Raw genomic sequence first — 24,588 nt, 5'->3', positions numbered from 1 at the left:
CCGACCTTGACTTACCACTAGCTTCAGGGAGATCCGAATTTGGCCAAGGTTGAGTGCTTTAAAAATCCCATCCCAAGAACTGAGAAGTGCTTTACAGCAGTGTTTCTCAACCTTTTTTTTTTTTATAAAGTACCCCTTTAAAATATATATAAGTACCCCCACTACCTCCAGTTTTCAGACACACACAAAAATCTTCTACCATTGCAACACATTTGTTTAAACAACTTCATCATAGCCGGGCGGGCGATGAAATTTTTGGGTATGAAAAGTTCAAAAATAATAAAGCGCTGTAAAACTTAAGACAAAAATTCAGTTTTCTCCAAATTGCAGTTGTGTTGACGTACTCCGGACTTTTCTTGAGTACCCCCTAAGGGGACTCGTACCACTGGTTGAGAAACACTGCTCTACAGTCACTAAGCAGCTAATCTGCACAGACACCTCTGTAGCACAGATCAATAGGACTGCATTGTCACAGATGGGGGAAGGGAACCCATGAGAACATAACTTGGCCAAGAACACACAGCAAGTCAGTGGCAGAGAGAAGACTGAATTTTCCAGCTTATATATACTCTGAGCACTGCCTTCCACCACTAAACCAGAATAGCTCTAATTTGACCGCTGCCCTGAGCAGTTCTGCACTGGATCACGACCTCGGGTCAGCAGCGTGTGCTCTCTCACCGACTCGCTCTGAAGTCAGAAAATGTGATTTCAGGGGCAGAAAATCAAAGAAAGCCATAAGTCATCTCCATCCATTTAACATGCCGACCGGCAAACCTGGTGCTATCTAAGAAGCAACCATGTGTCTCTAAACCATATGTGGAGAGGCTGTAGATTCTGCCTCATTGTTCAAAGAAAGGTAGCACAGGCCAAGAAAGGGCTAGTCAAACAGGATCTGAGCCAAAGATTTTTACAATTAACATCAGTCTTTCTGTTTGGATTGAGCCAAAAGGAGGAAACCATTTTATAGTCATTATCTTCATCCATTGCCCTGCTTGCTCTCCCAGTATATTCCAGTTTCGCCAGTTGCAAGAAGTTCATAAACCGTAAGAGCATCGTTCATTCTCTTCCCCCTTGAATCCTCTGCACAGGGCGACTGCATTAAATGTTATTGAATTCCTGCAAAATCTTCTCAGTCTTTGACATCTTCATCGGTCACGGCCTGAGAATCCCCCAGAGATGGGAAGGGAGAGTGAATGTGTCTAAAAAGCCACTGTGCTCTGTAGCTGTGGAAAATTACTATGGTAACAGGCTGAGGGGATAGCCCTCAATCATGAGAGAGCTCGTTCAAATCCTTTATTAAATCAGAGACTAAATATATAAATAAAGACAAACCCGCCCCCCACTGAACTCTCATTTTCGACTTCCCACACATCGACTTCCCGCACATCAGAAGCTTCAGAGGGGTTAGTGAAATAACAAAAATTAAAAAAGAAAACTTGTGCCTGGGTGAAAATCACTACGATGCTCTTGTGTGTGCAATTAAAATGACACTGGAACGGATTGATGAGCGATCCAGCTAATGTCACTTGCCACAGCACAGACTCTATTAGCAGTTTCAATCTCACTTGAGTCTCTGGACCGAAGTCTGGCAGCTGTACCAGCAAAGATTAGCAAGGGGAAATTTTTGAATGGACGCACATCAGACGACATGCCTCACTTCCCAAGAGGAGCTCTCTATAGTTGAAATTCTGCCACAGTTTCTTTGCATCCCCAAGGCAACATTCACAGTCTTCTCACCACAGTCATAAAGGCAAGGGAGCTAGGGCTGGTCAGGAATTTTTCAGTTAAGCTTTTTTTCCATTGGAAAAATCTCGATTTGTGGAAACCGAAACATTGTGTGGGAAAGGGTCAGCTGGGATGAAGTTGCCATTTTGGGAAAAGTTTTTAAATGGTCAACATGTCCAGTTTCCTCGTCTTTGTTAGAAAGACTTATCCTTTTGAAGTGTACGTGAATTTCGTGGGGGGCAAGGAAATCTAATAAATAATTATTATAATAAGTAATGAAAAGGTCCAAATCAAAACAAAATGTTCTGACTGACCCAATCCATTTTTTTCCTCCACATTTTCGAGATTTTGACTTTTCATCTAGATTCAGGCTGGGGATGTTTTCCAAAATCGAGGAAATTTTCCTGGGATGAGAAAACTGTTTCCTGTCTAACAGGAATCATAACCCGCTGGAGAACATGTGCTACAGGTGTCCCTCTGCCAGTGCATATTAGAGTCGCAGCTTGGGTGAGTGGGTTCTTTAGCTCAATCTGTAGCAGCTCTGGAGGGTCTCACTTCAATCCCCAATGAGTCAGCCAACATGGCGGTGGTCACTCAAAAACGAACCACCTCTGGTAGAGTGGTTCCGTGGTGCATGATTCCGTGGTGCATAGTGCCGTGGTGCATTGTTTCCTTGTGGACACGTTTCAGAAGGGTAACAGTGTTAGTCTGTTTCAGGAAAAAAAACAAGGAGTCCTGTGGCACCTTGAAAACTAACACGTTGATTTAAAATAAAGTTTTTAAATCAATTTGTTAGTCTTTAAGGTGCCATAGGACTCTTTGTTCCTCGTGTGGACAAAATTCTTTGTGGAAACTAGCATACAGTTCCACAGCCAATAAGACTGACAGTTATATAGGACACCACCAGCCTAATACATCAGTCCTAGGAAACATGCTTTCTAGTCTTAGCCTGAAGATGATGCACAGTTGCATGTCCCTGATCCAAAACTTACTGGAATCGGCAGAGAATCTCACTGGCTTCTATGGGCTTTGGATTAGGTTTCTTAGATGTTTGATTCCATATTAACACACCGGTTACACTACCAGGAATCCCTAGCCTAGATCCTTTCGTATATTGAGAGATGAATCGGGGGAGCCAAAACTTACATTTATTTCATTGGATAATATGCTAAAGAGTCTTCTGTTCCACATAGGCTCCTGAGAGCTGCACTATAATGGACACCCAAACTGGAGCCACTAGCCAGATCAAACCTAGCTCTCTAAACACACACAACTGTATGGCAGACAATGAAAGCAACAAACCGACTCTGGTAAAAATAACGAGACAGGGAAACAAAACAGAGATGTACTCAGAAAAGAGCCCCCACTGCCGGCTGATTGATTTTCAAAAGCACCAAACTGCCCCTGGTAAAAGTCAATAGAAGCAACAAGGGTTTGGCCCCCTGGCTGCCAACCATACACCTCTTGGGCCTGCACTCGGATCCTTTTATCTGTTTCTTTTAGAGCCAGAATCCCAGAGGCAGTGAGCAAACTGCTTTCCCCAGAAACGCAGCATCCATCAGTGGAAATCTCCCTGTAGCCTAGATAAATTTCAGCAGCACGATAGGAATTTTTAAGCTCTGGAACCGTACAATGCGCACGCAGAGGCAAGGCCATTTATGAAGCTGTAATTTCACAGCTGCCTACCTTCTGGAGGATGATGTGAGACATTGAGGCATTCGCATGGACAATGATGGTGGCAGTTTTGTCGTCTCTGATTTCTTTTAGGAGGGGGGTAGGGTCCCGGCTGTCATCCAGCATCCGGACTGAGAGGGTGTCCTTCGAGATAAGGAACTGACGAAGCAACTTCTCTAAGTTTAAAAGGCCTTCAAATAAAAGAAACACAAACATGCTTTTTTAATCAAGAGTACCCCACCCAGGACAATAGCTATCCTCCCCCAAAGCATCCAGTCCTGTGCAAGGCTGGTAAGACAAGCAGCGTAGGAACATGCTGCAAAGCAAAACAGCCCCATCTAAGTCCCAGGGTTTCTCATCTGGCCAGCAGGGGGTGGGAAAGGATGGAGCAGACGTAAGATCATCTTGACACAGGGCCCTTCTGAAATGCGTTCTTTACACAGCTCTTTGGGGGGACTTGCCATTCTGTGTACGTGTAGCTTAAGCACAAAGGGTCTTGATCCCAGAGAGGCGCTTTGAAGTGCTACCCCCGTAGCACAAGTAATAATAATTATAGTAACAATACTATTACTCCTCCACCTCCTCCTCATCATAATCAAGAACCAAATGTATTCTGCAGAAAAGCTCAAACACTTGTCTTTCTCAGCAATAGAAGTTGGCCTAATTGAAGATATCCTCTTCCCCAGCTGGTCTTCCTAATACCCAACATGGCCACACAGCAACCAAATGTATTCTAGGCCCTGACAGCGGAAAAGGAGAACGAGGTAGAAGGGCAGCACGGTGCAGTGGGTGGGGCTCTAGGCTAGGTTTTTGGGACCTCCCACTTCTCTGCGTGCCTCTCCATCACCCCCTTTTTTACTCTCTTCTCTATTTAGACCAGTGATTGACAGATCTCAATGGTTCAGGAGCCAAATTAGCAATGAACATTATCCAGACGAGCCACAGCAGCATGAATAAGCAGGGGAAATGTTTCGTTTTTATATGAGCACAGTATATAAGTTAGTAACAAGTTGATAACATAATTGGTTAATCACATAGTAAAAGCATCCTGATTGGTTAATAGCTTGGTTGGGTTAATAATTAAATCACACTGTGTTTTAATATCATGTGCTGCCAAGAGCCGCAGGAGACACATTAACGAGAGACAGTCTGAATATCTCTGATTTACACGTTAAGTTTTTTGGGGTAGGGGTTTGTCTCCATCTTGCTCTGCCTCTGTGCTCTTTGGCCCTTCTGTCATATAAACAACAACCACAAGAAAGTTCCAAGCCCAAAGACTTTACTAGCCAGAGTCCTGATTCCGCAAACTCTTGTACGTGCAATGAAGCCAGTAAAACTCCTGGCGTGATCAAGGACATCCTTAGGATTTATGGGGCGCTCACAGCACCGTAAAACTGGCACCCCTATGCCCAACAGCAGCCCGGGGATGGGAGGAGGATGATATTTTTAGAGATCTGATTTTATAATCCTCAGCACCACGCTAATGAAATCGCTTTAAAGTAAATTTAAACGCATGTCTTGTAGACTAACACGGTAAATCCAGAAACTGACAGTACATACCTGGGGTTCGCAAATGCCTGTTAATGGCTTCATTACCACTTGAATGGCTCTTTCATAGCTTCAAAGTTCTGCTCATGGTTCTGGCAGGCTTTGTCACTTGTAAGTTAACTAGATCCTCTCTGGAGGAAGCAGAGCCACAAACCAAGGATAAGAAGAGCAGGTTGGGGGGACAGTAAGACCCAGCGATGCCCCACATTTTCCTGTGCCCTACACAGCTGCATATTCTGGATATAGGAAAGGACAACCCTGGGTGTGATGGAAGGTTCTGTAGCATGTGGCCTTATCCAAGGTTGGAAAGGGAGGAGTTTGTCTGGTTAGTTCTATTTTCAAAGGAGGAATTGGACTAGTTACCCACCAGCGTCCCTCCTAAAGGGAAATAGCCAGGAAAACCTTCCCACAAGGGATGTGAAAGACTAGTCGACTATCGGATAAGCAGATGCTTATTGGATAGTTGACAGGATGTTCGACTAGTCGCTTCCCCCGCCCCCTTGCTGCCTCTGTCTGATAGAGGCAGCAAGGGGTGAGAAAAGGGGAATAACTTCAAAGCAGCAGCATGCACAGAGCCAGGGTCAGCTGCTCTGTGCGGCGCTGCCACCGAGTGCCGTGGGGAGCCTGGCGTCAGGCTCCTTGTGGCATTTCAAGGCGCCAGTGCTGCATGGAGCCCGGGATCAGCTGGGGACTCCAGCTGATCCCAGGCTCCATGCGGCGCTGCTGCTTTGAATGCCGCGAGGAGCCCGCAGCCCCCATGGGAACATCTATACTTGTATTTTTAGCCCTGCGGCATATGCCCCGTGACTCCCCATCACTTGATCCAGCCCTGGAGCACACTTCCGCGGTTCTGCGTTTCGCAGTGTAGACCTACCCTCTACGCTCCTGTGCTTCGGGCCCAGGTTCACTCCTGAACTAAGTGTCATTTTGACTGCACTAAACCAGAAGGCCGAGGGGAGGGAAGCGATACAATGCGGTCCATTGCAACGCCATACGAGGTGGCTGCTCTCAAGAATGCCCAGCTCTTCACAAAAGGCAACAGCTTCGTGCATTCATGGGATCAAGGAGATGAAAGGCATCTCATTCACGGAGTCTGCTAACTCGTGTACGTGCATGCCCTCCCCTTGCCCTTCCTCCTTTATCCAGAAGAAACTCAGCTGGGGACTGAAGCAACTGCAGGCTCCAGGATGGAATTAACTTTCTAGTTTATTTCTTAATGGAGGGTGAGATTCTAAGAGGGCTTATCTGCCACTTGAGTGTTATTTTACGAGTTTTAAGTGGTACTTAAGTATTGTCTAAGATTCTGCCAGAACTCTGCAGTTTAATTTCCCCCACACCTGCAATCTCTTTGCCTACCAAGGATCAGAGACGCTTCCAGCAATAGCTGTGGGTTATAATTTGAACCACGTTTATTGCGGTAGTTTCTACAGGCCAGCCAAGAGAAGGGTCTCATTATGCTGGACCCTGCTCTGGAGAGTTTACAATCTATAGACAGCCCACCCACAGGAAAGGATATAGCTACAACTCCTCTGCCGTTATTTAGGCAAACTCTGAACCTATGCTCATACACAATAGATTTTAAAAGCTTCTCTGCTGACCTTGATTCCAGTAAATCTTCAGAGAAGGAGGCTTTTGTGTTTCCTTTCTCTTTCTAAGGGTCGATGGAGCCATGTAGATTAGGCTGATCGGCAGAGGGAAACACCTGGTTTCACGAGGCATACCTGTGCTGGTCGACAAAGGCTTCCTTGTCGACAGCGGCGCATCCAGTCTGCCCCGATCTGCCATCAAACAGCTGATCATCAGCTGGTCGGCAGAGCGCGGCAGCCATTTAAATGTAAATGAAGCCGCAATTATTTAAATCGCGGCTTCATTTCCCTCTGCCGATCAGCCTAATTGACATGGCTCCATTGACGGAGCCATGTAGTTTAGACACACCCTAAGAGTGGTTCGGTTTCATCACAATTTTGCATTTCTCTTGGTTAAGAAAAACACATTTAAGAGCCGCGGCTCCTTGCATCTTTCTTTGTGAGCAAAACTGGAAGGCAAGTTCCCAAGCTGCTGTTACCGACCTGGGTTGATCTTAAACTGCAGGCTGAACCCTTCTATTCCGGCACCCTCAGGACCAGGCCAAACCAGAGAATTTGCTGAACCATAGGAGGTCAGTATTGTCTAGCAGCATGACCAACCCTTCCACTGCTTGCTGGGCTCTTAGACGACATTTAGGGTAAATAAAAGCTAAAGAACAGCACAGAGCACTGAGCACCAGGACTGGGGGCTGTAAACAAACTTGATGGGAGATCTGGCTAAGTAAAATCATGCCAGACCACGGATGTTGCCGGATCAGAGAGTGCCGGACTAAAGAGGTTCAACCTGGAGAGGCCTGGTGGTGTCTCTTTAACGGATGCCCCAGCAGTTTAAATCACAAGAACTGGCACCGATTCATGGGAGGAGAATCACAAGACTATTGGGAAACCCTGGGTCTGTCATTTATTTGGAAGGCATCCCTAAAGCAAACATGATGGGAAGCTTCAGGTGAGATTGTGGTCCCTCTGGTGCTTGGAATCATACATAGTTACGGTCAAAGAACAACCCGGCCAGAGCAATGTGCCGAGTAGGCAGGACAAAGGAAGGATTACTATCCTCATTTCAAAGGGGTGGGAAACTGAGGCACACGCAGTCACGTGTGGAGCCAGAAATTAAGCCTAGGCCTTCTAAGTCTCATGCAAGTGCCACAACAAAACAATCCATCATCTCGGGGCACGTCTAGACAACATTTTTTTCCCTAAAAGGAGATAAGCAAATTCAGTACTAATTTGCATATCTTTTTCCGATTGCATTTTCAAAAGCGGGTCTTTTGAAGTGAAAATAGTCTGGTCGCGTTTTTTTCAGGAAAAAAAACCTTTTTCAAAAAACCACGTAAGCCTCCTTTTTTTAGGAAGGGCGATTTTTTTGAAAAAGGGTTTTTTCCCCCAAAAATTAGCACAGAATTTGCATATCTCCTTTTGAAAAAAAAATCTAGTCTAGACATGCCCTGAGAGACCAGATTCAGCCCCACAACTTCCCTCTGCGGTAGGTCAGTGCCATTAACCCCATGTGGCACGTGGGGTAGCGGACACCCCAAGAAAGAAAATAATTTTGAAGAGCTTCCATTCCCATAATTCCTAGCCCAGAACAACGTCCCTCCCCACAATACAGCAGGGGGACTCTCAAGAGGCAGGCGCTGGGTGTTTATGGAGTAACAGCCATTGGGCATCTACAGAGCGACACCACAACCACAAGGATACATTAAAACTCATCCTGCAAGGAGTGGCTGTAGGCTTTGAGGACTCCCCATATAGAGTTGCCAGATGGTTTAACAAAAAATACCGAACACCCCCCCACACTCCTCCCCCAAAAAACACTGGGAAAAATTCTATTGAGAAAAAAAAAGCGGGGGGCGGGAGGGGGGGGGACCAAAAAACAAACAAACAAAAACCCACCATGGCCACTTTAAGAAATGCTTTTGAGGCTTTTGCCCCTCACAGGTTGCCGGTGGTCACCCGCCATCTTGCCTCCTTGCACCGGGCTGGACAGCTTCCCTGCGGAACCCGGTAAGCACCCAGGATTTTTGCCTCCTGGCCAGGAAAAAAAATAGGAACATACTGGACATTTTAGGTGTTCGGTATTTTCTGATTTTTTTTACCAGACAGGAGGCAAAAATACTGGACTGTCCAGTTCAACACCTGACACCTGGCATCCCTATCCACATACTGTACTTCCCTCTACGCCAGCTTCAGCGGCAAGGCTAATAACACAACAGGAGGTAGTGTGGGATGGCAGAAAAGTCACCGGACCAGCAGGAAGGAGAAAAGGTTTCTAGGCACAGCACAGCTGTTGACTTGCTGGAGGAGTCACGTCACCGCTCTGTGCCTCAGTTTCTCACCCGCTCTCAAGAGCTGACTCTCACTCTGTCTTTGCGCAGTGAGTCCCCGATTTCAGCTGGGGCCTCGATGCTCTATTCTAACCCCTAACAAGGACAACAGGGTGGTGGATGCTGGTGCCTGATGGGTTAAAAGCCAGTTTCTCCGGTCTGCAGAGAAACAGGCCTGAGCCACACAGCAGACAAAATCAAATGATTTTCGCTCTCCGCCACTGTGGACTCCGGGAACCCATTCGCTTTGCTCAGGATGCCTCTGCCCACATTAATACCGAGTACAGCCAGACTGCAAGTCCTGGGGGAGGGGCTGGAGGACGCCTGCCTCATCGCAAGCTGGTTAACGATGTGGAAGGCCAGCTGCGGTGATGTTACTCCGGGGAGCCCGTTTGGAGCCTCCTGCCTGCTGCGCTGTCACGCTCAGCCTCCCTGGCAAGCAATGACGGTGGGGAAGGAGCCGGAGGCCTGGCAGGCGGGCTCAGAGCTCACGCCGGGGTTCTCAGCGCCGCGGTCCAAGCGAATTAACACACGTGGAGGCAGACGAGCCAGGGGCCCGTCCTCCAGCTCCAATGCTGGGGCAGGCGGCGGTAGTGGCTGCTCACCGCCAGGCATTGCAGAATAGGGTTCTCCTGACCGTCTATCCAGAACATGGGACAGTCCCCTCCAGCTGCCCTCCTGGGAACGCCTTCGGAGCGGTATCATTTGCTATTCTTTCATCGCCTACTCTGCTGGGCTGCCCAGTGATGGGGGAGGGGAGGAGCCAAGGAAGCAAGGTCAATTTATACCAGCCCCCCCCCCCCGCCCAATGTGCAGAAATGCACCAGGAGAGAAAGAAAAGCCAGTAGGAGACGCAGAAGGGGCAGCGCCTCAGGCAGAAGGGGCAGGGCTGGGGGCAGCCAGTCCTCAGCGCCCCCCAGAGCATGACACTCTGCTGCCCCCCCCCCACCCCAGCAGCCCTCAGAGGTGCCCGGATCTTACCATGCACCGCTCCAGCAGCGATTTAAAGAGCCTGGAGGCTCCAACGGCTGCCATCACTCCTGTGGTAGCAGCAACAGCAGCCAGGAGCCCCGTCCCTTTTGAATGGCCAGGCCCGGGGCAACTATCCCCCCCTGTGTCCCCCTCCTGCCCCCTGCCAGCAGGCCTGCCTAGCCCATCACTGCTGGCAGACAGCCTGGAGATTTTCTGGGTCACACTCCACGGTCCAATTTCTAAACCAGACCAGGAACCATGGGAGGCGTGAGGAGGCTCCACCAACGCACCTGGTTTCCTCTCCTCCGGCTCGGCAGAATTATCATTCCCAGCACATTATCTCCTACCCATCGCCCTGTCAGTTTGCGCCTTCCCCTCCTCTCGGCGTGGGGAGGGAAGAACCTGTTCTCTGAAGAGATTCCCTTTTTGTTCCAGTGACATGAGAAAGCGGACCGCCTGCCGCTCGCAGACTGACACTTCAGAAGGCTGTTTTACAGGCCAGACATGAGCAAGGACTTGTAGACCCCTCCTGGCAACTTTGAAGTGCATAAACGAGGGCCACCAAGCGTGGAGAGGAACGAGCAGGCTTGGATGCGGTCTGCGCCATTCACTGAGGCTCGTCTGGGGGCAGCAAAGCAGGAATGTCACCCTTACCAAGCACGGGACCAGCTCGGAGCTTGTGTCCGGGGATTGGGAGGCAGGTTCATCCAGTCAAATTAACAATCAACATCGCCCAAAAGAGCTACCGCTGTGTGAATTCATGGTTTCATTTACTGCAGTACTGTATATTCACATGTAAACAGCATGAGGGGGAAATATTTCGTTTTTACATGCAGTATTTTTATTTTATCAACTACAACCGGCTAACAACGTAGTAAAAGCATCCTGATTGATTAATAATTAAAGGACACAGTGTTTTCATATCCTGCTGCAAAGAGCCACAGGAGATGCATTAAAAAGCCATTTGTGACTCTCAAGTCTCAGTCTGAGTATCACTGGCTACAGCGGGTGAGTGGGACGCAGGAATATGGCAGCAAATAATGGAGTTGTCAGTCTGAAAGGAATGAGCTGAAAAAATTCTGGTTCAGTTTGAACCAAAAGCTCCCCCCCTCCCCCCCCACACACGTATGTCTCTGTTTTAACATGCACGCGACTACAATTTAGTTTTAAGTTGATTCCAAACGATTTGGGGGAGCGGAGTTGTTTTAAGTCGAGTATAGTTTTCCACACATGCACCCGCTTTATTTTCAGTGGGCCGCATGGTTCATTGGAAACAAAATAGTCAGAACAAAACGTTTCCACCAAAACCGTTTGTCTTGGTCAACGGCAGCCTTTCGCTAAATCCCGCTTGGAGTCAAAGCGTACGTTTGGGGACCTGAAAAATGTTTTTCTATGATAAAACTATTAGTTCAGCTACATTCACCCAGCTCTTCTCCAGAGTCCTGAGCTACATTGATCGCTTTCCCCATCGCACAATGGAGATAAGAGTACGCCCCATCTCTGTCACCCCAGGGCTACTGGAGAAAGCAGGACCTGTGCATGCATGCGTGTCCCTGCATTCAGCTTCAAGCCCTGACTGGAGCAAACAATGACAGCACAGGGATGCCATGGCCCCAGAGAACCACAGTGGAGATGCCACCTGCCGGCAGTCCTCCCTCTGCTGCTCACAGAAGGTGAGCTGTTTGCACCAGTCGTTATGCTGTCGCCGAGTTGTATTGGTTCACCTGTACTTAGGCTTGGGTGAGAACTGTGCCTATGTAACCGCCACTGGGTGGATTTGAACCTGGGACCTCTGGAGCTTAGTATAGGAGCCTCTACCCTCTGAGCAAAAAGCAAGCTGGCTCTCAGCCCCTGCTGTAGAGGTCTCTTGGTCTTAGCTGTTGCTGTGGTCTAGGTACCACTGCATGGAACAGAGAACCACACTAGGTGTGTGGGTTTATGTAGGTGTCTGTGTATCCTCATGCACAGAGCCGTCTCCTTTGCCAGGAGCCACCCCTGGGACTTGGGTTGAATTAAGCAGCTTGCTTTGTCTCTGACTGCCAGGGTGCAGATCACAGCTTGCACAACACATGGAGGGGATTGTGGTAGCAACAGAGCTGAGCTGGAGCTGCCTCTCGATGTCGCAGGTTTTATAAACACGCGCAGCCCTCTCCAGGTTAGGGCGAACGATCCCTGATCTCCTCCCCGAGATGGGGAAACAGAGTCACGGGGTCGGCGTCTGCTCCCGAGTGCGCTGGTTTTGCACGGGCACAACGCCCTAGATGGCGAGAGTTTCTCCAGCACAGCTGACAGCTGGCCCACAGACAAGCCTTTTGCAGGGTCACAGTGTGAGTCAGTAGCAAGACCAGGAATACTACCTGGGAGTCCTAGCACATGGATCCGTGTAAAACCAAACAGCTGAGCTTCTCTCCTCCTTGGGCTCGATTTTCTACCTATCGCCCCAAGAGAGCATTTCTGACCTATTAACAGCCAGGGCTGGGTCTGGGACGAGGTGCCTCCTACTCGAGCCTAATGACACTCTATCCCTAGGGGGTAACATCCTCCCGCCAGCAATTGAGTTTTCCAGCGGTATCTGATTAAAGCGATCCAGACTGATTCAATTAAGATTGGACGTTGAATAATTTAACACGAGCCATTTGGTTCCTGAGATTTTTTCGATTCGGTTAAATGAAGGGATCAAATTAACCAGGGGATGAATTAAGTGGGAGGACCCCGAGTGGATTGGCACGTGGGTGGGAAGGTACAGTCAGACGCCTGGTTGTGGGGACGCATGTTCCGGAACACCGTGTATCGCTGCGGGGCGGGAGAGGGGCGACAAGTAAACGCGGCACATTTGGGATTTAAAAAAAGATGATGTGAAAAACAGATTAATGGCAAAGCTAATGTTACAGCAGGAAAAATCAGAGTAAAAAAACCACCAGAGTTTAGGCTTCAGCAACGGCACCTTTGCAGCCCTTGGACCAGATCCTCCATTGGTGTCAACTGGATTCAATGGGGATTTTGCTGAGTTACAGCAGTTAAGGGTCTGCTCCTCAGAGGGTGCACAAGGCATAAGGACCCTTTTGCACCACCCTGGAGCTGGCCAGGACAGAAGTCCTATTGCTCTGCTGAATGCAAGGACAGATCCAAGCTGCTACAGGTTGAACCTCTTTAGTCTGGCTCTCTCTGGTCCAGCAACATCCGTGGTCCGGTTAGCCAGGTGTCCACTTACCATGGGAGTCAGCAATTTTCCTACAGTCCCATAAAGTTTGTTTACAGCCACCTGTCCTGGTGCTCACTGTTCTGTGCTGCTATTTAGCACCTCTATCAGATCCCCACCTTAATCTCCTCTTTTCTAAGCTGAAAGGTCCAAGTCTTTTTAATCTCTCTTCACGTGGGACCCGTTCCAAACCACTCATCATTTTTGTTGCCCTTTTCTGAATCTTTCCCAATGCCAGTTTGAGATGAGGCGACCACATCTGTATGCAGTATTCAAGATGTGGGCGTCCCATGGATTTATCCAGAGGCAATAAGATAGTCTCTGTTTTCGTCTTGATTCCTTCTTTAATGATTCCTAACATTCTGTTTGCTTTTTTGACTGCCGCTTTTCCTATTATAGAAACCCATCTGGGAGGTAAAACCCCCTCTATGAAACTAACAGGCAGCTAATGTCTATCTCCCCACTGCTGCTAAAAACATCTGGACTTGGTTCCAGGTGTGGAATTCCCTCTTGCAGGCCCTCACTCCACAATGTTCTCCTCTTGCCCCGACAGGACAGTCCTGCCATTAGCAAAGGGGACTATTTTATGCCATTATAATCAGAGAAAAGCACAGCCCTCCTAGCTGGCACCTAGAGGCGTTTTTACACTGCAGGGAGAAGTAATCGTGGCAGCAGGGAGATGAAATGAGAATCAAGAGGTGCAGCAGGGGACGTTAACACAAATCGGAGTGACTCACATTCAGCTTTGGCACAGATGAGGCAGGCAGTGGTGCAATTGAAGAAATTCAGGATCCCAGCAACGGCCACGCTGATGTCGGTGTTGCTGGGGTGGAGGTTCAAGGTGGTGAATCGTTGGAACTGGAACTTGAGGAATTCCTCTGGGGCAACTTTGAAATGAGGAACCTGAAAAGAAAGAAAGAAAGAAAGAAAGAAAGAAAGAAAGAAAGAAAGAAAGAAAGAAAGAAAGAAAGAAAGAAAGAAAGAAAGAAAGAAAGAAAGAAAGAAAGAAAGAAAGAAAGAAAGAAAGAAAGAAAGAAAGAAAGAAAGAAAGAAAGAAAGAAAAGTCAGTTGCAGAAAACACATTTCTCCAGTAACAAACAGTAAACTCAGTGTCATGTGTGAAGCACATGAGAAAATATAGCCCAGGGAAATGGCCGAGAGTATGCTACTGAATGGAGGAGACAATGGATGGAAACAGAGGGGCTGACTCTTTGGCTACATCTACGCTGCAGAGTTATTTCGGAATCAGCTATTCCGGAATAGTTATTCTGAAATAGCTTATTTCAAAGTAGCACGTCTACACTGCAGGGAAGCCTCAAAATGAGTCTGAGGCAGGCTTCCCTCATGTAGACGTGCTATCTCGATTTAGAGCCCCAGGAGGAATAACGTAGAATGGCCCTGGGGAGGGGCTATTTCAAAATAGCAGCAGTGGAGCATCTACACACGCCTTATTTCGAAACAGCTATTTCAGAATAGGCATTATTCCCTGTAGAATGAGGTTTACAGAAGTAGGAATAAGCCACCCATTATTCTGCAATTATTTTGAGACAAAGGAATTGCTGTGTAGCCGCTCGCATAGTTATTTCGGAATAACAGCCATTATTCTGAGATAACTTTGCTGTGTTTGGTGCTCGAGCACCCATGAAAAAAATATAACGGGTGCTCAGCACCTACTAGTCATAGGGGAGGTGAGGCTGAGGGGAGGTACTTGGGAGAAAGCAGAGAGCAGTAAGCAGTGGGGGTCTTGTGGGTGGGGTTGGAGCAAGGGCAAGGCCTCAGGGGAGGGAGGGGGTGCAGCACTCCTGGGGGAAAAAAAAATCAGTGCCTATGGATGGAACCCTATATGGGTTTTGGCTATAGCGCAGCCTGGGAAGGAGAAAGTCACAGCTGGAAGGAGAGTCTGACTGGGAGTCACGGGGCGAAATGGAGCAGGGAATCCCTGGCCGAAACCTTTAGGAAAGACGGAAAGAAGAACAAAATGAGCCCATGCCAGTGTGTTGCAGGAGGAGGAGAAACAGATGCAGCTTTGTGCTGTTTGATCTAACGGGAAGTAACAGGCTAATCCAGAGGGATCAGAGCTACCAGGCCTAATAATATTTCAATTGCCATTAACTCATGGGAGTGGATGCACCGGTGAGACACTGCATCCCAGGGAATCTGGACCATGTGGGACCAAAGAGCCCGTGTTGCCCATGGAACCAGAGCGAGGGGGGACCAGCAAGGACGAGAAACGATCGGTTGGTTTTCTAACCACATGGCTTATCAGGAAGAAACAGGACACCGCAAAGGGGCACAGCTGGTTTTGCTTCATTAGAGCAGTGTCAAGTCCTCTTTGCTTCCATTAGTGGCGCTTCCAGGAGCTATCGCCCCACGCCTCTGATCCGTCTCCTCCGGGGGAAGGCTCGCGGTGGGCAGCCATGCCTGCTTTATTGGAGGCATAAAGCTGTTTTGCTAGTAATAGGAAAGTTAAAGAGTAATAAGCTGCTATCTGCCTTGATCTCACTCTGCAGCCACTCCGCCCGGGCTCCGTTAGCAGGGAGAAAAGCCGACTGTACGTCACAGGCAGATTCCTTTAACTGATGTAGATGGGACGGCTACGGTCTGTGCTTGTTGATCATTCTCGGAAGCCAGATGGAGTCTGAGGCTCGTGGCGAGGAGAATAACGAGCCAGCGAGAGGCACAGACGGAGGTGTGCCCTAGAACCTCAGCCCACGCCAGAGCCAAGAGAGTTCATTCTTTGGTCCTTTCCAGAGGCTTCACGCCAGCATCTGCCATTGGCTTCAGCACCACCGTCTTGAGGTCAAAGCTCTGAACGGTGGCTCAGGAGATCTACCAGCTCCGCCACCGAGGTCTGGTGTCCCGTCAAGCAAGTCACTTCGCCTCCGTGTGCATGCATCGGTGCAAGACCGCCTCCTTGGCCTGCCTTTCCTGCAAGCTCTCCAGGACAGGCAGGCTTCCTACCTAGCACAGGGGGCCAGTCCTGGTTCATGGCAGTGGAGAGGACCAGGTCCAATAACCAGACTTAAGACCGGATCCGAACTTCCTAGAACTCCAGTTTTGATTCGGGCCTCCTCTAAGAAGAGGAAGGGGACTGCTTGGGGTGGGACAAGGGGATCTAGCTAGAAACAACCGAGTGAGATCACAGAGGGATCTCGTTAAGAGAGGGCCAGGAAAAAAATACTGATGATCGGTTATGGCAGACTGGTCTTTGCCTGTGAAGTGGCAGATATTTGAGGCAGTTCACCCTGCAAGGGATCAAACCATTAGAAAAGATGCTCAGGGAACAGGGCGTAGCAGATCTCTTCCAGCCATGATGCCTCTGATTCTAGGTAAAGCAACACAATTCAATTGCAGATACCAGCTATTTACTGTGTTCCATTTCTGATGCGCCTCCGCCCTGGAGGCACCGGAGACAAAGTCCGGTAAACATCTGAGGGATGTTATCAGGCTACGAAGGGATGAACTACAAAGAAGAGAACTCAATTTCTTTCCCCCAGAGCACAGGCACCTCGGCAGCCGAGGGTTTATAAAATATTAAAGCAGAGACATAATCTAGGGGTAGATAAAAAAAGGTTTGTCTTGAAGGAACATCGCCAGACAAAAAGGGAGTGTAATCTTCCAGGAGGATCATGCACAAACTAATGACTGCTGGGCGCTTCTGTGCTGTGTTATGTTGCCCAAGCTTTTGCGATTGCCACTGATGAAACAGTGTTCGGGCTTTGTCGGATCCTCGAGAAGCCGGAGTAATGGGCAGTGCAGGAGAAAGTGGGAGATGGGGCAGGACTAGCAGAGAAGCAAAAGGAGATGTGATGAGAGAGACGAGGAAAAACAAGCAGGGTAAGACAAGGGACTAGGAAACATGGCACCAGACACTATATTATAAATTCAAGTGCTCCTTGCTGCAGCCCATAGATGGCTAGAGGAAGGAAAGCCTAGTGGATAAAGCACTGGACTGGAACTCAGGAGAGCGGGATCCAAGTCTCAGCTCTGCCACCGACATCACAAGGTAACCTGGGGTAAGTTGCTTCACCTGTCCAATGTTTGCTCTAACTTTTCCATCCAGGAGCGGAATACATTTTGTTATGTGCACTGAGGCATAAGCAGATGTGCACCACCAGTAGAAACACAGGCTGCTGGCTGTGGATGTTCTGTTAATCAGCGGGGCGGCATTAGAAGCTCTCCTGAGTGGCCGCCCAAACTCCCGCTTACAGGAAACACCGCCTGGGTCTCAATTCCCCAGCGGTAAAATACAGGTAACAGAACTTCCCTACCCTGCAGGGGCGCTGTGAGGATAAAGTCTGCCAGCAGTTGTGAGGTGCTCAGCTACTAGGGTGATGCAGGACTCTGCAAGTGCCCAGAGGGGCAGAAAGAAACGGGCATAACAGTAATTAGCCTCACACTGGGGTCTGAGAACACGGAGAAGGGAGCCTAGGGCCGGCAGAAGAGCAGCCGCCAGACTCCTAGAGAAAGAAGGAGAGCAGCAGTAAGGAGCAGCAGGAAGCAGAAATGGGTGGAGGAACAGCAGCAAGGCCTTGGATGACACCTGTGAGGGAAGAGACTGGCAGGAAAGCAAAAGATGCCGGCTGGGACCCAGTGAAGGAGACAGTGACTCAGGAACAGGACACGTTCCCTGCTGGTGCTGCAGAAGAGGCGCTCGCTGCTGTAAGGCAGACAGTCTAATGGGATCAGAGCTCGGAAGGCAAATACTAATCTCATTTGCAGTTAATAAAGCCATGGAGAGATGCTGCGTCATAGGGAATTCCAACAACGGCCAGCAGAGACCGGGAAGTAACCGCTCCACCTGGAGTCCATGGGGCGAGGGCGAAGGACAGGAATGATTTTCCAAGGGGACCACTTCATGAATTTCGACACGTGTTCACGGGCTGGCTCCACCCTGGAAGGGGCAGGGCCTGGTGTGGAAGGGGCGGGGCTGGGGACTAGCCTCCCCCTAGAGTGGTCTGGGGCCAAGGGCTTTGAATTAAAAACACAGCCAAGGGCTCGTGGCTCCTGACCCTGCTGCTACCGCGTTGCCTGGCAGCTGTTGGGGTTGCTACCGTTATTTAAAGCCATTTAAATAGTGGGCATCTTGCCCAGCCCTGGCCTTGAGTCATGTAATAGGGAGACAATTTGCAGTGGACATGAAAATGGGGCTAGAGTGGGGGAAAAGAGGCCAGAGGAACTCGTCCTCACTCCTTCCCTCCCCCCATCCTCCACAGCAGAGGGTTTCCTCTTGCCCAGGGTCCCTACCCCCGGCAGAATGCATGTCACACCCCTCCAGTGCAGCACCCCAGTCCCATCCGGCACAGGAAGCCCTGCAAGGCCCCTCAGACAGCCCCAGGATGCTCCCACAAAGGGCACTTCACTCACCTCCTTCTCCCCACAGATATTGCTGATAATGGAGCTCGAGGCTGGACTCGACGAAGGTCCCAGGACGGCGACCACCCCTTTCGGAAGGATCTGGCACACTGGGGTCACCGTGGAGAAGCACAGAGTGGGAAAGGAAAGGTGTCAATCAACAAGGGTGTAGCCCAGATTTTCAGTACACATTCATGCCGATTGTATCTCCTCGCCCCTCTCCCGGGGACTGAGAGGATAAATTCATCCATGCTGGACAGAACCCACAGCCTCTGTGCCCAGGACTTCATGGAGTCATCACCGCGCCATTCCTTGTACTTCCCAAGTCCCTGACCCACAACCCATCTCCTGTTCCCTACCCTCCACAGTCCCACTGCCCTATATGCAGCCTCCCAAACCTTGCGGAATCCCCACCACCATGTGCCCAAGCCTCATGTCCGCTCGCAGCAAACCCTCCCTCCCAATCCCAGGGAATCTCCTTAACAATCACGCTCCTCCATCCCCAGCCGCAGCCTGGTCCCTTTGCCCCCAACATTTCTCTTCAGACTTGACCCTTTTTGCATCTGCGTGCATTGCTGCAGAACATCTTCCGTTGATGGTCAGGGAAGGTGCAGAAAGGAGGAAATAACCCTGGTTAAAGCAACATCCTCAGAAGTCAACCCCATATAAACGTGCTAGCTCATCCTCCGAAGAGCTAAGCAATGATGTGCATTGAATGACTGTCCTCGGTTGGGTTGTGCTGCGTGTTCTGCTCAGTGGCAGTTAGCACTCTGGACCCAGTGGGAAGAAGAATAACAGGACCCTCAGAAATGGACAGAGCTCAGTTCTCCCCCTCTAAGCCTCCTGCCTCAAACAGGAACTTTTTGTGCTTTCAACCACAGCATGAATGAGATGAATAGGGCTCCAAAGGCCATCCAGTTGGTGTCACCTCCCTGGCTGTTCCTCAGGAGTAACTTGTATGAATGAAGTTTCCATAGATTGAAACGAGGGATGTGAAAGTTTAACCACGTAAATAAGTCTGGGCTTATCGGTTAACCTGTTAGACGCAACCTCCCTCCCAGGGAGCCGTCGGCCACCCAGCACTGCTGCCTCTGACACTGCTGCCTCTGACACAGAGGCAGCAGTGCTGGGTGGCAGCTGGGAGCCGGTACCCATGGGGAACCAGCTTAAAAGCCAGCTGCAGGCACACCACCTCCCAAAGAGCCACCTGCCGCCCCACACTGCTGGTTCTGATAAAGAGGCAGCAGCGCAGGGCAGTAGGTAGGAGCCAACTGCCGCCCGGTGTGTAACTGCATCAGTGATGAAATGTTCAGCCGTTACTCAATGACACGTATTTTAACATCCCTATTTGAAACCAGCAGTTTTGCCAACCAGATCGAGAAGCCCTGTGCACAAATACAAAGCTGAACTTGCTCTGCTAGCACGAATGCGGATACCGATGTGTTCACCCGAGTTATTTGCTCTCCTTACACAGCCATCTTGTCAACAAGTTTTCAGAACAAAGTATTTGTGAACTTTCTGATCAGAAAAAGGTTGCACATCTTAACTGTGATCTCATACGTGTTAAGTAGCTTGTCCATATTGGGGGCATAATTCTTGCTTTGGGTTCTCCATTCAAATCCCTCACAACAGTTGTGAAAGTCAAGATTCATTGGCCAGAAGTTGAACCTGGATAAGATCAATGTGGCACAATGTTGTTTTCCTTAAACAGTGCGGGCAATGAATCATTGGGGCTGTCTTACTAAGGGGTATGGTGAATTCTTTCTCACTTCAATCTTTAAATCCAGACAGGATGTCTTCCACAAGAAGTCACTCGCTCATTCGCCAGTAAGCTATTGGACTCAGTTCCGGAACCAGTAGGTGAATGTCATGCAGAATGTCAGGCTCTATTATCATAATGGTTCCTTCCTGTCTTAAAATCTACTAAGTAGATGTAGTGGTCAGAGCAGAAACCTGGGAGCCAGGACTTCTGGGTTCTGCTCTAAGCCCAGCTGACGACTTGGTCCCAGATCAGAACTAGACATCCCTGCACTAAAAGCAGCATCTGTTTGACAGCACAGAACAACTCTGTGTAGATTGAAGCCAGGAAGAACATTTCATGGAACCTGCAGTGGGGAATACTTAGGATGTAGAGCAGAGCCAGAATTTGGATGTAGAGCAGTGCCTGTTAGGATGTAGAGCAGAGCCAGAATTTGGATGTAGAGCAGTGCCTGTTAGGATGTAGAGCAGAGCCAGAATTTGGATGTAGAGCAGTGCCTGTTAGGATGTAGAGCAGAGCCAGAATTTGGATGTAGAGCAGTGCCTGTTAGGATGTAGAGCAGAGCCAGAATTTGGATGTAGAGCAGTGCCTGTTAGGATGTAGAGCAGAGCCAGAATTTGGCTTCCTCCTTTTTCGAAAGAGGGCAAGTATCTAGGAAGTCAATTTTAGGAGTCATTTAAGTCTCTTCTGCTCCAAACCATAATGCCCCTAATCACCTAAACATTCAGTCTGCTCCTTAGCATATTGCCAGTCCCCTTCCCGCAGTTCCTAGATGTTGCACTAACTTCTGTCTTTGGCACTGGTGTGACCACTGCTGGAATCCCGCGTCCAGATCTGGAATCCACAATTCAAGAAGAATGTTGGTAAATTGGACAGGATTCCAAGGTAGGAATGTGAACCGTTAACCGGTAGGGGCTGGAGCAGCTGGGCAGGGGTCTGCTCCAGCACCGCAGGAGGCCTGCTGCAGACAGAGGCTGGCCCAGCCCAGAGGCCCAAGCCCCCTTTAAACAATATATTTAACTGGTTAACCAATTACATGGGATTTTCCATCCCTATTTCAGAGAATAATAGAAGGCTTGGACCACACCCCTTATTGCGATGGGTGCCGTCTATTTAGCTTGATAAAGAGAAGGGTCGCCACGGGGAACAAAAAGCTGATAATTAAGGACTTGTCAGTCTAAAGGGAAAGAACCAACGGCTGGAACTTAGAGTTGGACACATGCAGGCCAGGAATACGGGGTGTTATTGTAACTGCCAGGCTCATTCACCATTGGAACATCTTTCCCAGGAAATGAAGGGTTTTCTATCCCCGGCCATGTCCAATCAAGGCTGGATATTGTTCCAAACCCCCTGCTCTCGTTCGACGAGGAGATGGATTCAGAGAAGCCCAAGGAGCGGTGTTCTACAGCAGGTCAGAGTGGACGAGCACCCTGGTCCTTTCTGGACTTAGCATCCATGAACATGTGGGATGTCGGACAAATCACCGTACCTCCCATCCATCTGTAAAAGCAGGAGGATGCTAACTCTCCAGCACTCACAGGTGCCAACTCTGTGGGTGTTCCAAAATGAGTGGGTGCTTAGCACCCACCCGCAGCCGGCTCCCTTCCTCCCAGCCAGCAGCAGGCCCGCCGACAGAGGGCAGTGCAAAGAGGACAATTGCCCCAGGTCCGAGGTTCCGGCCACTGCTACTGCGGTAGGGGTGGCAGCTGCGAACCCCTTTGAATTGCCACCTGAGTGCCGCCCAAGGCCACGCCCCTTCCAGGGCCGATTGTGGCTGTCAGCCCCACTGCCCAGCACCTCCTGTCTGCTGGTAGCCCCGCTGGTCAGCTCCTCCCCGCACCTCCTGTCTGCCGCTCTCAGCTGTTCTGCAACATACAGGAGGCTCTGGGAGGGAGGGGAAAGAGCAGGGATGAGACGCACTTGGGGGAGGTGGTGGAACCGGGCAGGAAGAAGGGGGCCAGAGGTGGAGCGGGAGGAGGTGAGGTCGGGGCTAGGAAGAAAGGGTGAGATGAGTCAGGCCTGGGGTGGCACAGGGCAGAGGCAAGCAGAGGAGGGAGCTTGTGAAAGGGAGAGGCTGTGACCGGGGGTGGTGCAGGGTTTGAGCACCCCTAGGGCCTGGAGGAAGCTGGTTTGCTTAACTCGTGTTTGCGAAGTGCTCTGAGTTGCTGGGGTGAACGATACCTTGTGTCACATTACCGAAGTGGAGGGAAGCAGCCAGATCGCTGCTGCACCCCTAGGTGGGGGGTGTTGGCCCCAGAAATTGGTATAAAAGGGAGCCATGTGGGGTATTGAATGGGAGCTTATTGTTTGCTGATCTTATGTACGCTATTTATGTGAGTGTATAATGTCTGTGTGTGTAGGTAGGAATCTGTAATCTGCGTGGAAGCTGAATATTTCTCTGAATGTGGTTAAGCATTGCTATGGACAGGCTGATTAGCCAGGCCCTGTAGGACAATGGCACTTGATGGGCCAAGGACACACCCAAAGAATGGGGGCTGTCACCTGAGAGCAGCCAGCAGGAAACACAGAGATTGGCCTCTGACCAGGTGACCTGCTGCATACAAGAAGAGGCCAGGAAGGAGGTATAAAAGAGGCCATGTGGTCGATGCCATTTTGGTTCTCAACTCAGCACTTCATCCCAGAGGCAGCAGTGCAGGGATCGAAGAGCCTGGAAGACCTGTGAACCCATCCTGATGATAGGATGTGCAACAAGAACTTTTAAACCAGCAGCTGTAACATCTCTGCTAGAGCCTGCATCGAGAACTGGGAGATTCGGTGCATGTAACGTACCATTCCTTTAACAACCTGACTCTCATGCTTTTCTTTCTTGTGATAATAAACCTTTAGTTTTAGATTCTAAAGGATTGGCCCAGCGTGATTTGTGGGTAAGGTCCAGAGGGTAAATTGACCAGGGATCTGTGGCTGGTTTCTTGGAACCGGACAGAACTTGTTCGGGGTAGGTGGGATTGGGTGCTAGGACCCCCCACCTGTGTATGAGGCCCGGGGCCATCTGGGGCACGGATATTGCTGGGGTGTTGGAGGGGTTTTGCTCGTGAGGCTTCAGGCAGGCAGCTGAAGAGCTCTGTGGGACTGGTTTGTGGCCTGTTTGGAGAGGTCACCAGTCTGGGGGCTGTAAGGAGCCCCGGATTTGAGCAATTCGCCCAGAGCGGACGCCCTCAGCTGTGCCCAGACACGGCCCGGTCTGTCACACCTTGTGCATTGCAAAATCAGGCAGGACATCGTCCCTGCCTCCCGGAAACTACATCCTCAGATTAAAAATTGGATAGCGCCTAAAAAGTTCAGCAAAATCCAAGCAAACAAATAAAAACACATAGCCACACCGAAAACCACATTCTGACAGAACAGCAGGTTTACAAGGGAGATTTAATCCCATCCTCTGCCTCCTCCTTGTTAAAAAAAAATGGTGTCCATTTAGCACTAGCAACACATGGCAAATTAATCCCACTGAAAGCCTCTGGCCACAGCGCAAGACAAGGCAGTACAAGATCTCTCCTATTTGCCTCCATGTTGATGTGAAGGAATCAGCTGCAAGCCAATGACTCACCGGCTGCCCTTTGTGCTCAACCTCACCAGAATATAATGAAAGAGTTTTGTGGCCGTGGGGAAATTGACTGAGGTGGATTGAATTCTTTATCCTGGAGGACACCAAACACCCATTAGGTCACCAATGACCTGGATTTGCACAGACACCTTTGAGGTGAAACACTGAATATTCTACCACCAAATTCCTGAGTCCTCCTGTCCCCAAGTAAGCCTTCTAAGTTCTTGCAGGAAGCTCAAATGCTCTACAAATGTCTCCTCTCGCTGTTCTTCATTCAGCTCAGTCTAGTCGTACGTGTGGTGTTTTACTCCAGAAGCTTCACACTTGCTTCTCTGTGCTTAGAAATTGGGAGACATTTAAATCTCTTGAATAGCCCTTTTTGAATAAGAATATCGGCAATTTGCAAACTGTGCATTCTGTTTTAGAAACATTCATCAGTCCCCGGTGACAGCTGGGCGCCTTCAATTATTCTGGAGAGTATCAGGCATCCGCCAGCATCCAGGAAGCAAGTACAGGCTCCCTCTCCTATTTGTGCACCTTTGAATAAGTCAAAAGTCCTAGGGGGGATTTTTGTCATGCATGCAGGGGAAAGTTTGGTGAACACTCTCCCTTTGTCTCTCAGGTAGCCAAGAATAAAGAGACTGGGAGAATAGGTTAAGTAGTCATAGCAACGGAGTGGCAAGGATTGTCAGAGGAAGAACAGGCAGCTTATCACTCTCCGGGTGAAACATACTACGGAATTAGAGAAAACACGCTGCAACAAAGTGGAGGTGCCTGCGGCAGAGGATTAGACCATGTAAGGATTGCTCCTCTTGTAACCCACACACTCTTCCTATCTCAAGGTACTTTACCCATGGAGATGAACTGCAGCAGGTAGCTCACAC

General features: G+C 49.5%; 1 protein-coding gene across 1 annotated transcript in view; it reads right to left on the bottom strand.

Annotated features, from left to right (window-relative positions):
* Nucleotides 1-24,588, bottom strand: part of GRIK4 (glutamate ionotropic receptor kainate type subunit 4) — a 368,975-nt gene that overhangs the window by 95,367 nt on the left and 249,020 nt on the right. Inside the window, exons 4-6 of the mRNA XM_075909747.2 lie at nucleotides 18,396-18,493; nucleotides 13,766-13,931; nucleotides 3,412-3,590 (exon numbers count right to left, since the gene is read on the bottom strand). Of these exons, the coding sequence (XP_075765862.1) occupies nucleotides 3,412-3,590; nucleotides 13,766-13,931; nucleotides 18,396-18,493 (443 nt within the window). The remainder of the gene's footprint in view (nucleotides 1-3,411; nucleotides 3,591-13,765; nucleotides 13,932-18,395; nucleotides 18,494-24,588) is intronic.

The sequence above is a fragment of the Pelodiscus sinensis genome, chromosome 25, assembly GCF_052426305.1.
Source record: "Pelodiscus sinensis isolate ZL-2025 chromosome 25, ASM5242630v1, whole genome shotgun sequence".
Taxonomy (NCBI): Eukaryota; Metazoa; Chordata; order Testudines; family Trionychidae; genus Pelodiscus; species Pelodiscus sinensis.
This window is presented reverse-complemented; position numbering and strand designations above follow the sequence as displayed.